The sequence below is a fragment of the Maniola jurtina genome, chromosome 8 (genome assembly GCF_905333055.1).
Source record: "Maniola jurtina chromosome 8, ilManJurt1.1, whole genome shotgun sequence".
NCBI lineage: Eukaryota > Metazoa > Arthropoda > Insecta > Lepidoptera > Nymphalidae > Maniola > Maniola jurtina.
Window position 1 is genome coordinate 2,830,858 of NC_060036.1, and position 15,831 is coordinate 2,846,688.

Below are 15,831 nucleotides of genomic sequence, written 5' to 3' on the forward strand. Positions count from 1 at the left end.
TTATCCTGTGAAGATGGTTTTTTATCTTATTTCTTTTAATTTAAACTTTCTCAAGTTACGTTATTATTGTCCGTTGCTTGGTTAAGTTCAAAAACTTTGTGTACTTCAATTAAATTTCAAGTAAACAGTTCTTTTTAGAGTTTTTTTTACTTTGTTATTTTTCTGACTTAACATAAATAATAATTTTAAAACTTTTAGAAAGTTACATAAAACGATCACACAGGCTGGTATATGGCCTATGTGAATCTCTAAATAAAATTATATTAAATTAAATTAAATTGATAGGTCTAAACTGTAGAACTCTAAAGTTTGTTTTCCTCAGAGCGAATAATGTTTGAAAGTATAAACAACTGCTCGGAACCCGAAAATATTGCCCACGCATTGTATCAAACTTGATAAGTTAGGGTAGTTAACCAATTACTAGTTTGTGTGGTCCGTCCTCGTGATCTGATTTTGGAAAACTTTTTTAGGAATCTCGGCGGCGATACGTCAGAGAAACACAACGATTTGGATTTGGTTTCAGAAAAGTAACGTAGGAGTATCTACCTACGTGCATGGGAAATAATATGCCGATGGATAGTTACTTTTTTGAAGTGGTCGTCTAACTTTCCCGAAACGAATTTAAGATTTTCCTTCGACGGCGGGCGATAAGTCGTCATAGAAACGTTATGGCTTGGAATTGGTTTTCAATACTTACTTGGATATTTTAGTATATTCGCGTAACCTTTGCTAAACTTTAAGATATAAGCTCAAGGAAAGAAAAAATCAGAACATACCTATTTGATTTCTGATTATATTACCAATATTTTTTTGCGATTACAATAATTAATCTGCATTAAAAGATAATAAGGAATTTCTGCCGCAAGTGAATTGTACAAAGCAGTTAGCGTCCAAAGCAATTCATTTCATTTGAAATGCCAATTCTATTTTTAAGAGGGGTCTCCCCGTCACTTGCTCCATACAAACGTAGTTCCAATTTCATTTGAATATTAAGCAACCTATGTCCATGAAATTTTGCAGACATATTCTAGAAACAAATATCTATGCCTGTGGTTTTCCAGATTTCTGTTAAAATATTCGGTTTCAAAGTTACGCGGTCTTAAAAATTCACATACAAATCTTTGAGCTCCTGTAATTTTGAAACTACATTATTTATTACATATTTATAGAAAAATCTAAAACACCACAGGCACAGATATTAGTTTCTAAAATATGGCTGCAAAATTTCACGGACTTTGGTTGCTTAATATTCAAATGAAATTGGAACTACGATTGTATGGAGTAAGTGACGGAGAGAGCCTTGTTAATGCTTTAGCAAATCGAGTTAAGATTATTATTTACTTATAGGCATTTTTTTAAATTAAATTAACTTTGTACGTAATTTAATTATTTGAGTAACAATTTTTTCCTATCTCTTATAGTTTTAATTGATTTAAATACATTAAAAAGAGCGTTTTTGCCAAATATTTTTTAAATTCAAAATAGGTAGGTATATTTTCTAAACTATTTCTATCAAAATTAACTAAACATGATTTTGTAGATAATTTGATTAGATTAATTTAAGTCGTTGACGGTGTTTTCATAGCTCTAATAGATTTTGCGGAAATTACGCAAAACCGTGGCCGAGAAGACATTCGAGAGGGAAGCGGGGAAGCCGACATTTTAGAGGTGAGAACTTTTGAGGAGGTATTTCTAAAATCCTAAGGGAACACATGTGCCATAAATCAAAACTATTTCACGCGAGTCTGACTCACACTTGGGCGGTTTTTTAATACAATGTATTCTCTGAGCCACTGATAGGTATTTTTGAGTAGGAGTTCAAACATAAACCTTACGTTTTATTAAGAGAGCTACAGAATTCAGATTAAATACCTTATACATATTAGAATTCAAGTGGGCTCAGCCTTGTGAATAAATTGACATATATTTCACATTTCAACTGTTCAACTATTTCAAAATTACTAAATGCGCCGAATATTTACCTTAGGAGTTTTGTTGTGCTTTAATATTATAATAGGCGAACTTGGCGAGCCTACAAAATATGTAAATATAATAGTGATTGTCATCATCTATACGTGATAGCCATAGGTCGCCGAAGTAACCGGATCGTCCATAGATTCAGCCACGATACTTAAAGTACGGCCAATTTAATTGATCACATTTGACATCTTACATATCATTCATATTATATTAATGCTAAACTTTGTGTGTACCTGTGTATGTGTATTATGTTTGTTACTCTTTCAAACAAAAACTACTGGACGGATTTGGCTGTTTGAAATGGATATAGATTATACCTTGGATTAACACTTAGACTACTTTTTAACCCGGAAAATCAATAAATTCCTCCGAGTTTTTTAAAAACCTACATCCACGCAAACGAATTCGCTGGCATCAGCTAGTTGTAAATAATATTGTGTGACTTCGCATTTCCACCAGGTCAAGACAGGCCATTCATGCCACCAGGAAGATTACAGTAAACCTTTATCTTATACTAGCGACCCGCCCCGGCTTCGCACGGGTGGACATTTATTTTTTCTATTTTCCGGGATAAAATATAGCCGGAAGAATCCCTCTAAGTAATGGTAAAAGAAATTTTGAAATCGGTCCAGTAGTTTTTGAGCCTATTCAATACAAACATACAAAAATACAAAGGTTTCCTCTTTATAATATTAGTATAGATTTTTACTAAAATAAAACCCGTGATGAATTCTCCAGACGAGTTGAGTCGATAATGGTACTAAAAGGTGGCAGCCAAGGACATACCCATAAAACTTCGACATAGATTAATGAAGCACTTCAGTTACTTTAACTTCCTCTTTCTTCCTTTACTGCTATGGCTATCAGTGTCTATCTTTGCTTCTTTTTAAATAAATTAAAAGTAATTATATTCAAGGGTTCTTCAAAAATGTAACTTGCGCAAAAAATAGTAATTTTCCATCGTTCCATCTATGCACCGATCATTCCAATCATATTCCTTATACGATTGCAAGTAGGTATAGATTTCTGGCAAAGAACTCGCCTGAAGTCCGTGGACTGGTTCTGTTCTGCTTTGCTCTATTCTTTTCCATTCCATTCTACTCCATTTCGTTCCATTTTATTCCGTTCCATTCCATGTGTAAATGCACCTCATATGCCAAAATGTCATGTATCGAAATGGTGAGTATAGTACGCGACAGGTCAAGATAAGATCGGGGTAAGCCGGTGCGGGTTAGTGATGACGTGCGGGTGTGCGGGGCGTCCTCCGCCTCATACCCCGATTACTATCTCGACCTGTCGGGTACTATAAGTCCAACGACAACATTTTTTACCACAACAGTCCGGACCATCATACGGTGGGCGAAAAACACCTCAATGCTCCTAAAAAGTGAGAAAGTTCATAAATACAGTGATTAAAGGTTTGATGGCGTGCCGTTTTGTATTCAGGTGACGGAAGAGGGAGGTTTATGAAGGCAAAAGTAAAACACGAGCGATCTTTAAAGGCATTATGACTGCAATAAGGCAAGCTAATGACAGTCATTCGATAAAGCGATCAGCTGAGCGACTCGCCGTTTAAACTTTTAATACTCCCCCTTTTTCATTGCACGAACTTGACGTGATGTTTCGTTTTTCAAACTTTTACAAATATTACATTTTGTAACCCTTTGTTTTTAAAGCAGATACAAGTTAGCTTTTAACTGCCATTCTACGTGGTGGTAAGTGATGCAGTCTAGATGAAAGCGGGTTAATCTGGAAGGGTTATGGCAGTTTTTATTAAACGCATACATTGGGTTTGTATGGGTTTCCCCTTTTCGTTTCTACACGGCACCGGAACGCTAATCCGCTTGGCGGCACGGGTTTGCCGGTAGGGTGGTGGTATCTAGCCACGGCCAAAGCCTCCCACCAGTCCAGATCAGAAGAAATTTAGAAATTATAAATTCCCCTCTGCTGTGAACCAAACCCGGGACCTCACCACTGCGCCATGGAGATCGTTGAATTTTCACAATCAAATTCAAATCCAGCGGAAGACAACTTTTGAAAATTTTCAGTAAAGCTGTCTCGTCTCTATCATCAATATCATACCACAATAAATGAATGAAAGCACTGAAATGAAATAATATGCTGGACTTCGTCTGTGATGGCGTTTGCTGGCGCGCGTGCTGTGCTTGTTTGGAGTGTTTTTTTTGTTAAGAGTGGCTGGTTTTTGTGGTAGTTGGTGTTTTTTGGTGGTGGAACTGACTGGGAAGCGCTCTAGGGAGGAGCCGCGCGTGTGTCGGCGGGCGCTGGCGCAGACGGAGTCCATACTTGTATAAATTCAATAACTTGAAAATATCTACACACTTGACATTGGCTAATCAGAGTAAAGCCAGATTTAAAGAAAAATAATAATAATAATATGCTTCCTTGTACCTAACACCAAAAGAGGAATAATTATGCGAACAAACCATTTTTTTTAAAAGAATATTAGTCATGTCAATGATGACTGACATTCCCCTTTTCCCTCCAACTAAGTGTATAGTACTAGGAGTACTTGTACTCGGATTTCAGTCCGCTCCTCTAGCAGTTGAGCTAATGAGGCCTCTATAATTATTATGTAATACTCAATGCTCATTCAAGTAAAATTTGTTTTGCAAATTAGCTATGACTGGGGCTCGATTACGGTAAAATGACAGCGATCGCAATCACCTCTAATTGATTGACGCTGGTTAACAAAATAAAAATATCAAGATACTCGTAGCAAATTCCGAAATGGCCGCAAATATAAAAATAATAAAAGTAAAAAGTGATCTTGTACGACGATGCGGAATCCTTCGTGCGCGAGTCCGACTTTCACTTGAGCAGTTTTTAGGATTCCGTACCTCAAAAGGAAAAACGGAACCCTTACAGGATCACTTTGTTGTTTGTCTGTCTGTCTATGTCCGTCTGTTGTGTCTGTCAAAAAACCTATAGGATACCTACTTCCCGTTGACCTAGAATCATGGTTAGGCAGGTAGGTCAATTAAACTAAAAAAACCGTAAACCGTGAATTTGGGTTTTTTTTTGTGATACATCAAAAAAAAAAGTGTTTCAATTTTCAAAAAGTAGGATAACTATACAAAACGGGGTATCATAATATTATGAAAGGGCTTTATCAGCACATTCTAAAACATAATTATCACACTAATATTATAAAGGCGAAAGTTTGTATGTGTGTGTGTGTGTGTGTGTGTGTGTATGTTTGTTACTCCTTCACGCAAAAACTACTGGACGGATTGGGCTGAAATTTAGAATGGAGATAGATTATACCCTGGATTAGCGCATAGGCTACTTTTTATCCCGGAAAATCAAAGAGTTCCCACGGGATTTTTCAAAAACTACATCCACGCGAACGAAGTCGCGGGCATCAGCTAGTAATTAATATGAGTGTACACATCGTTACTGGAATAATAAAATTAACAGTCCAGAATCATGGCTTTTCCAGGGGTCACCATGCGCCGACTTTTGACTTTTACTATTTATATAAACACATTTAAAAAAATTAAAATGTGTTTAAATCAAAGTAAAATAACTATACCAAGTGGGGTAATAATAGTTTTTGATTTATCGTGCATAATATGGAAAATACCCGAGTATGGAACCCTCAGTGCGCGACTCTGACTCGCACTTGGCTGGTTTTTTATTCTATCACCAAGCAAGAGGCGTAAGCTCTGTTTCCATGGATGTTTCCTTAATTATTTTCACTGAATGGAAATGCTAGTGTTAATTCTTCGAATGAACGGGGAAAATTTTCTAAAACCTTGCACGTTTAACTCGCAAACGAGGAAATAATTCTCACGCAATCTTTTCATTAGTACTCGTCTTTTATAGCTTTTGTGCAAATGAATACGGCTGCAGCGTTCCTAGCAGAAATGAAACTAATGATCTGTGCAATTTGTGTTGGTTTCATTATTTAAAGTTCAATTAAGTAATCCACGTAGGGAGAGTTTTGTTTAGTTATGGGTGAGAATTGGTTCAAACATAACTATGTCGATTTTTTTATCCCAGAGACCGAAATGACAACTAGAAATGTCAAACTTAAAAGAAAGCATAATAAAAGAAACTAGAAATCCAAATGTGAAGCTCGCCCGTCTTCATACATACATTACACGTGTAGAAAAAACAATTATTTTTAACTTTGTAGTGTTTGTGGTTTTTGAAGTCGGTTTTATTTTTCTTTTGAAAATTTTTTATTTCACAATTTTTAGTGGCCCACTGTACTATAATATGCAATGCCAGTTAAAACCCTACTGTTTACTAAGCTATTACATTGATCGCGAGCAATTTGCTCTTATCCATTGAGGAGTTATGTTCTCCATCTCGGAAGATATTCATCAGATCTTCACCATATGGGACCACCTGCGAAGTATACCCTTTCAAACAAAAAAAAAATCCAAATCGGTCGAGGCGTCTTTGAGTAATCGGGGAACATACATTAAAAAAAAATTGATACATTAATTAAAAATGTAAATAGTTCTTGTTTATTTTGTTAGGTTAAGAATTTTGTGTTTTTTTATTTATTCAATTAGATTATAATAGGGCTGACATGTACATATAAAATGTATAAAAGCCATTAAATAAATAAAGAAAAAAAAATAAGCACTTGTAAACTTTTACTTTGTTCCTAGCTTCTCCGAACAATACCTTGACTTGATTTCTAGTAGGTACGTGTTCCCCCTATGTTGTTTAACAACAGTTTGCTCTGTTACCTGTTTTCTTGGCATTGTATTAAACTTTGGAGTTTCCTTTGAAAGTTACAATGTTTCGAATTAGATTTTAGCAACTAACTAAGTACTATTTTATGAAAGGTAAAGAGTAAAGAATCTGAATTAAAAAATCCAATGAAAAACTGAGTAGAATATACAGCGCAGGTGGGTATCCAATTTATTGCATCATTTTGATAGATATTACCTGCAATTGCTCTCTCTATAAACATGATTATGTTATATTATAGTACTATGCAAACAGTGATAGTCTAGATGTTGAGACGTCGAGTTGGCCATCTTTTCAGGAAGTAGGGAGTTCAATTTGGGCAAGCATCTCTAACTTTTCGGAGCAATGTGCATTTTAAGCAACTTAATATCACTTTCTTTAACGGTGAAGGAAAATATCGTGAGGAAACCTGCGTTGCAGACTATACCCTAAGCCCTTCTCATTCTGAGAGGAGACCCGTTCTTAGTAGTGGGCTGGTGGTGGTGGTGATAGTGGAAAAATACGTAAAAATAAACGGCCAAGTCAGATTCGCGCATCGAGGGTTCCGTACTCAGGTATTTTTCCAACGTTTTGCACGATAAATCAAATACTATTATACTTAAAAATAAATAAAAATCTGTTTGAGAATGTACAAGTAAAGCCCTTTCATATGATACCCCACTTGGTATAGTTATCTTACTTTGAAAATTAAAACACATTTTAATTTTTTTTTAATGATGTAACCACAAATTCACGGTTTTCAGATTTATTCCTATACTTGTGCTATAAGACCTATTTACCTGCCAAACATGATTCTAGGTCAAGTACCCTATAGATTTTCTTGACAGACACGACGGACGGATGGACGGACGGACGGACAGACAGTCAGACAGACAACTAAGTGATCCTATATGGATTTCATTTTTCCTTTTGAGGTACGGAACCTTAAAAATCGGTCAACTCTCTATCTATATAGCCAACAGATAGTCAGACGGACGGACAGCAGAGGCTTAATAATGATATGGTCCTGTCGGCACCCTTCGGGCACGGAATTCAAAAAAGCAACAATTACTAAAGACAAATTTACCACCATCAAATTTAAAAGTCTGGCTAACGCACAAATAAACCATATTTATGTACTGTATGCTTAAACTAGCTCGAAGGTTGTACTTGTTCTGGAATGTGGCTGTAGTCGGGATAATCCAGCTCAGAAGCGCTTCGGAATGGAGGTGTAAAGCCTAATCCACACTATGCCAACATTTGTATGGATGCATTGTAATACGCAAATCGTACATCTTACAAAAAACAACATAATCCCAGTACAACTGATGTAACAAATGATTACGTAGACTAGAATTATTACTTCCCAAATGTGTGTAAAAATATTATAGTAGTATTATTTTAATGACAAGATTGTATTCATGACTGTGTTATTATATTATTGCATGCCGTAACTCGTAAGGTGGAATTTGGCAGAACCTAAAAATAGTATCAAGATCTGTGAACTAACCCTTTGCAATAAAGATAATTGAATTGAATTGATTGGGCCCCGACGTGTGCGAGTTTGATTTAGTAGAATTTCTATCCCTTGTTGCAGATATTGTCTGACAGTGATATAAGCCGATACCACAATGAAGATCGCAGTGCTAACTGCGACGATCGGCAGCTTTATGTTGCTGAATCTCGTGCACTCCAAAATTGGTGAGTTTTAGCTTTTACCCTGTGCTTTTACCAGCGCAACACTAGCCATCTATTTTCGACGATATCTAAATTCACCCACATTTCAGAAAAGTGCGTTTCAGAACACGTATAAAAGTCGAAATACGGAAAACCGTCTCACCGTAAACCAAAAATCATTAAAGTAAAAATAAAATGTGTTAAAAATCCATACTATTAATATTATAAATGCGAAAGTGTGTCTGTCTGTCTGACTTTCTGTCTGTGTGTCTGTCTGCTACGCTTTCACGGCCCAACGACTGAACCAATTTTAATGAAATTGGGTACAGACTTGGGATACATCCTGGGGAAGGACATAGGCTACTTTTTATCCCGGAAAATTGAAGAGTTCCTATGGGATATAAAAAAAACCGAACTCCACGCGGGCGAAGCCGCGGGCATCCTCTAGTAATGTATAAAGATTGTAAATAAAAATACCAAGTTTCTTACTTATCAGAAGAAAGATCAGAGTTTGACCACAGTTCACGACACTACATTTCTGGACACGGCGCGCGTTGCGTCACGCGATCTCCATTAAATGGAGAGGCGTTGCGAGAAACGTAGGGACACCAGCGACGGGGACCGCGTTGGGGGCCGCGGTGTCACACGCGCAAATATTATACAATCATACGGCGATATACATATAGTCTCGTTTGCGAATAATGTCACGTGTTCCGCCGCGGTGCCCGCCGCGTGTTTTCATACTCAAACAACTAATATTAGACAGATGTTGAATCAGGATCAAATCCAGAGCTCACTCATTCTAGTTCACTCTGATTTTACAATGTGCCAAAATATTTTACACTTTCGAAAATGGAACGCCAACAAAACCTCAAGTGAACTTGGCGCTTTGAGAGGTACGCACGCAAAACTAGCCTCACACACATAACGACTCCGCGATACAAAATAAATTGGTATAGAAAGAAAATTTGCATTTGTGGCAGTCCTGGATTCTGGTAAGTGACTACATTAAAACACACCGTCATGCGTCCTTCATTAGCTTATATTCTTAACAACGCGTTTGAAATCTTGGGCTAGTAAATGGTAATAAAATCGTTTGCACGTACGTTATTATTTTTTCACTTGTGGCCACATACACTGCTGTACAGTATAGATTTCCCTGGAGACCTGCGAAACCAGATTACACGCTGCTGCGGGGTAACACACCGTTTTTCTTGCGAGAATTTTGTCCGTAAAAACGGAATTATTGCGAACTACGTGCTATGTATGTGTAATTAATATAGGCGTCGATCCTACAGCCAACAGCTTTTCACAAGCTTTAAAATATAAAAGAAATAAGATAAGCATTCAACTACTTTTTAACAGATCAGAAGACAGTTTTGAGACTTCAAGACCAGTCCAGACTAGCGATGCATAATTACGTAATTTTACCGAAAAAGCCCGTTAAATACGCGTAATTTACGGCCATTTATACCTATAGATTACTGTTAAATTACCAGCGACCTTGGGAGGTATTTTTGCTTTTTGGATGTGCGGGTCGGCAGACTTCACACATCTTTGAGGACATCATGGAAAACTATAAGGCGGGCAGGTGTTAAAGCAAGTACTCATAACTCGGAAAAGTTACTCCGACGTCGGCGTCCTATTCGGGAGGTTGGGGAGGTACAGATAGGCATGCTATTAAAATAGCATGCTTATCAGCATGCTTAAAACGAGCATGCTCTATATCTGTATACATTTCTTTACCTTTAGCTAGGTTAGCTATTATATTATATTTTATATTTTACTTTACGACTTATGTTTATGTTAATGCACGCTGTGACTGCCCGTAAGTGGAGTTGCATAAAAGCCATAGAATATAAGGAACATGTATAATTTAAGTGTGTATATCTGTGGGCGGTACTATAGCAAATAAATAAATAAATATACTTTAGTGTACACCAAACAGACGCCACAGGCTATACAGAGCAAACACGGTGAGAGAGCTCGTTTGCACGGAATTCCTCGTGGAAATCCGCAATAAATCAAAACCTAGTTCTGGCCTCACAAGTTTATTATTATTTCATGAAGTAACTACTGGCTGTTATATTGCATGAACCAGCAGTAGTAGATGATTTGATGATTCAATGGTACCTACTAGTGGTGTCAAAAAATAATTTATCTATAATACATATTCAATATAAAAAAATATTCAGGATATTAGATATTCCTTAAACCCCATATTTAATATAAAATTTTTAAAGCAATACATTTTCTATTAGTAATTGCTTTTAAATTTGACGAGGCGTTTGCCAAAGATAGACCTACGATCTACGTCACACGATATCAGTAGCGAATATCATACGCGATAAAATATTATATTCTATCGCTACGCGTTGGTTTTTAATTCGTTTGGAATATCGCCCCTCGGTAGTTTCATTTATCAAATAGATTCTTTCGATTTTGCTATTCAATCAGGACAGTAGTTTTATTTATTTGTGAACTTGGCTGTGGGTGAATACTGAATGTAAATAATATCATATTTCGATATTCGGAGTTGATATTATCACAGATTAGGTTAGTTACTTGATTTTGTAGATTTGTGACGCGCATATTTGTTATTATAGTTTAGGTACGTAAATTGTATTGGTCTTTTTGGAAATGTGTGTGTTTGTGTGGTCTCATGATGGAACCGGGTGGGCATAGTGGATTATATCCAGGGTCTCATGATGGAACTGGGAGGTAGCCATAGGAACCGAGTGTCTGTTATAGCTCCGGCGTGCTTGGAGCTTGGGTTGTTCGATTTTTGTATTAGTTTTAGCCGTGATGAAGGCTAAAATAAAAACTCGTTATTAAAACGATTTTTAAATAGGTAACTGGGTAAACTTATCTACTTTTTGTACCTTCTTGACATTTCTTTATCATTCCAATTGTTTTTAATTTTGCATAAATACGTAGGTAGGTATAGGTGCCTAGGTATTTAGAGTAAAATTATTACCATATACTATACGTCTTTCGGGATTTCTTTATTGTCATGCTTTTTAGGGTTCCGTATCTGAACCTGAAGGGGGCTAACAAGGAATACAGAATCTATTATTTATTTTTGTGAAGCTTGTAGGTACTTATTGAAGTAAAGGTTTACAAGTGCCTTTGAAATTTGTTGGTACTAGTATATCGTGTTAGGTACTATTTTTATTACTTGAGTGTTATTGAAATGGAGACCCGTGCTCAGTAGTGCGCCGGCGATAAGTTCTCACTTCTTTTTGATGATTCTTATAAAAAAAAATAATGAAAAGAAATAATTTAAGTATAAAAATACAAAATAAAAATTATTTGTTTTTTTAAAGTGATATAATATATTTCTACAGAACCTCCTCCGACACCTCCCAGACGTCGCTTTTAAGGTGGTAATCTGTATAATGGTTCGCTAGGGGTGAAAGCAACAGAAAAACAGGTGCAAGCGATTCTCGACCTTATTGACGGTAACGAGAAAGTTGTTATTTTGTCATATTCTTGCTCAGTATCATTCATAGATTGCTAATATGTGGTTTTCTGAAATATGTCAATAAGGTTGAAAATCGTTTGCATGCAAGTTTCTGCTTGCGGCTTTTTTTTTTGATAGTTAATATATTTTAACGTAAAAAATATTCAATATTTTTCTGTAACAAACATTAATATTATGATATAGGAATCTAACCATATTTGACACCTCTAGTACCTACTTGTAAAAGTTTATTTGAAAAAAAAAAACTTTTTGGAGTTATGTGTATTATAAGTATCACTTGCATTAACGGTGAAGGAAAACATCGTGGGGAAACCTAATACATGACTAAGATTTCTCCATAATGTTCTCAAAGGTGTGAGAAGTCTGCCAATTCGCACTTGGCCAGCATGGTAGAATTATGGCCAAACCCTTCTCATTTTGAGACCCGGGCTCAGTAGTGAGTCGGCGATGGGTTCCTTCCTATGCCTATGGGGTAATGTTTTTAGTTTATGCAAGGGTAATTAATGCCTATTGATTGACGAAGTTTGGTAAGAAAAATTGGATTGTTATAAAGAAATATAATTTAGACTAGATCATGCTCGGGACGTTGTCCTTACGATTTAGGTTGTTTAAAAATACCATTAAAACTCCTTGATTTTCCGGGACAAAAGTACCTATCAATTGTCCGTTTCCGGGATGCATGCTGCCTGTATCAAATATCAAATTCGATTTAACGGATGGAGTTTGAAGAGGTTACAGACAGACAGATCGCTTTTAAAATATAATATAAACGAGCTAAGAAAGAATATAGTGAAAAGTTGTACTTAAGGATTTCTAGTAGAATTTAAACTTGAGTTAGTCAAAACAATTGGCAGTATTTACGGGCTCTTACCAATACCGTACCGAGGAGCATTGGCTAAATAAATAAGGGTCTATCACCAGCGCTAAGGTCTAGGATGTACCTGCATGTATCTAGCTTTTGACTCTTACGGTACTGTATCCTCATCCTCAGTACGAGATTTTACTTCCCACCAATTTTGCTAGAATTTGAGTGTCGAAGCAAAATAACGTCAAAGTAAAATGGACCTAAAAACTTGGTTTAAAGTCAAAAATTCAGTACCATTGATTGTAATTTTGCTACGTTTCCGCCTGGAGCGCTGGCTGTAAATATATGTACAAACTTGAACATTAAAATAAGGCAGTCAAGGGCCATTTTTCTTCAACGCTAAAGTGTTTCGACTCTCAAAATATACTATCAACGTAGGTGAGAAGTACAATCTTGTACTGAGGGTACTGATCAATAAGTCAATAGAACCACGGATTTGAACCCCCAAACCCGTTCGAGGGTTTCATTCATCACCCACCTCTGTGACATGACTCTGTCATGCCCAATGTATGGCATCGATGTCACAGATGTGCGGTGCATGCCTTTATTAGCTACGTGTTCCCGGGTGTTCCGGGATAAAATATAGCCTATACGGATTCGGAAGAATCCCTCTAAGTAATGGTAAAAGAAATTTTGAAATCGGTCCAGTAGTTTTTGAGCCTATTCAATACAAACATACAAAAATACAAAGGTTTCCTCTTTATAATATTAGTATAGACAATTATTGATATAATGGCCAAACCACACTAGGTTAGCATTGCAGTTAGTGTGATTCATTTCGCCCAGGAGTAGCGGTCTGATCCAGAACTAATCTACATTTGGCACTTCTTTGAAACTAGCCGATGCCCGCGACTTCGCCCGCTTGGATTTAGGTTTTTTGAAATCCCGTGGGAACTCTTTGATCTTCCGGGATAAAAATTAGCCTATGTTCTAATCCAGGATATTATCTATCTCCATTCCAAATTTCAGCCAAATCCGTCCAGTAGTTTTTGCGTGAAGGAGTAACAAACATACACACATACACACACACACACACACACACACACATACAAACTTTCGTCTTTATAATATTAGTGTGATAATTCCGATATGAAAATGCAAATGTAATAAACGTTTACATTTAGCGCAGTTAATAAAATCATATTATATTTTTATCAAAAAAAAAAAACTATATACTATATATTAATATGTAATATATTGTTATGTATAATATGTACTATGTATTATTATGGAATATATTGTTGTTGTAATAGTAATAATAACTTTCACAATAATAATAGTGCTCCTAAAATCCTTTTTGCACCGAAGTTTTGAATGTAGTCTGAACTCTGAAAACTAACCGGATACTGGGTGATAATCCTTTACAAGTACCTACTAAACGCTTTCCACTGCATGCATACTGCTTAATTATAGTATTATCAAATATGCATAAGGGATTTAAAGATAAAGGTGGGTTGTGGGTGGTTGGCGGAAATTTTTGCGGCTGTAAGCTAGCATGATCTCATTAATTAAAGATGCTGTTCTACGAAGAAAGACTTGGGGCTTAGGGATAGAAATTAAACAAAGATTATAAAACATATGTAGATTATTCCGGCTATACCTACTCACGTATGGGACATTTTCTCTATACGTATTTTAATTGTACAAAAAATCGCATATAATATATGGAAAAATAGTAAGTCATTAAGATTAAAATTTAGAATTATGTATGGTTTAGGATAGGACTCCAGCAAATGCACCTACGTGGTTTCAGCTGGAGTCACCAGTTATGTGTAGTTTTTTGTAATTTTGAATAATAAATAAAAATAATTTGTCCAATTTCTAAACTGCTATACGTTTAAACGTGGACAAAGATATGAGCAACATCTAGTTTAGATCGAATAGTATAATTTACGATTACAGGATAAAATAGTATGATTATAGGATTATGTAGGGAAGATAATAGGATTTCCCATTCTCTTTAAACCCTTCTGGTATAACGGTAGTGTCTATGGTACTTGATAGAATATCAGTCATCAGTTACAACGCTGGAAAGCTGCCATGTACATATTTGATCACAACAACAGCATATGTATAATAATATACATTATGTATGTTGTATCTTGTAGGGTTGAATTAATTCATTATTATTATTCTTGTTCTATAAATGTGGACATCTTACAACTGACCCTGAACTGCTTTTTCTAATAATCCCTTAAAACGGACTCCAAAGTTAATACATTTTGTGTTCATGTTCGTATCTTTAAATTGAAGTCAATATTATAGAAAGTCTCATTGATATTATTAATTAATAAAGTTATTTTATTTTTTAAATACAAACCTAACACTTAGTTAAAAATGAGAAGTAACTATAATTTTTTATTCAGATACAAGTTAGCCCTTGATTGCAATCTCACCTGGTGGTAAGTGATGATGCAGTCTAAGGTGGCAGCGGGCTAACCTGGAAGGGGTATGCCAGTTTTTCATTAAACCCATACTCCTTTGGTTTCTATAGTACGGCATTGTACCGGAACGCTAAATCGCTTGGCGGTACGGCTTTGCTGGTAGGGTGGTAACTAGCCACGGCCAAAGCCTTCCACCAGACTAGAGCAGAAATTTAGAAATTGTAAAATTCCTACCCTTGCTGGGAATCGAACCCGGGATCTCCCACTAATAAAACCACAGCACTTACACTGTGCAAGGGAGGCAATGTTGGTAAAAATTCTTTGAAACCCCATTTTCTCGTTTAGCGTCTATTTCTTACTGCATTGCATGGCACAAATTCAAATTCAAATTAAAAATATTTTTATTCAATTAGACTTTTAAAAGTTCTTTTGAATCGTCAAAGCATCTAACACTGGTTCGGAATGAACAAGGATGAGGCACGATTTTTATTCTATTTTTGTCATATTATAAATTATAGAAATAACTAGAATTTTATACCGTAGCACCAAGGCGTAGCACCTGCGTAGGACTAACGTGAATAATAATAATTTATTTCTTTGGTTGTAGCATGGGCGTAGCATGGGCGTAGATTTGGCGTAGCACTTGCGTAACTTCTATTTTCTTTACATGAAAGTTAGGTCAACTCGCTTAACTTGATGAGGAAAAGTGTAAAAGTAGCTAGACACCATTATAT

The 15,831-nt window shown here is 36.0% G+C and overlaps 1 protein-coding gene and 1 long non-coding RNA gene across 2 annotated transcripts in view; one reads left to right on the forward strand and one right to left on the reverse strand.

The window, feature by feature from the left end:
- LOC123867511 (acid sphingomyelinase-like phosphodiesterase 3a) overlaps nt 1-15,831 on the forward strand; it is a 48,142-nt gene that overhangs the window by 9,009 nt on the left and 23,302 nt on the right. Inside the window, exon 2 of the mRNA XM_045909577.1 lies at nt 8,285-8,388. Within this exon, the coding sequence (XP_045765533.1) occupies nt 8,319-8,388 (70 nt within the window). The 5' untranslated portion in view covers nt 8,285-8,318. The remainder of the gene's footprint in view (nt 1-8,284; nt 8,389-15,831) is intronic.
- LOC123867516 lies at nt 3,654-15,215 on the reverse strand. Its single transcript, XR_006796433.1, has 2 exons — nt 15,154-15,215; nt 3,654-3,729 (listed from the first exon to the last, which is right to left on the reverse strand). It is a non-coding gene; the product is annotated as an uncharacterized LOC123867516 (long non-coding RNA).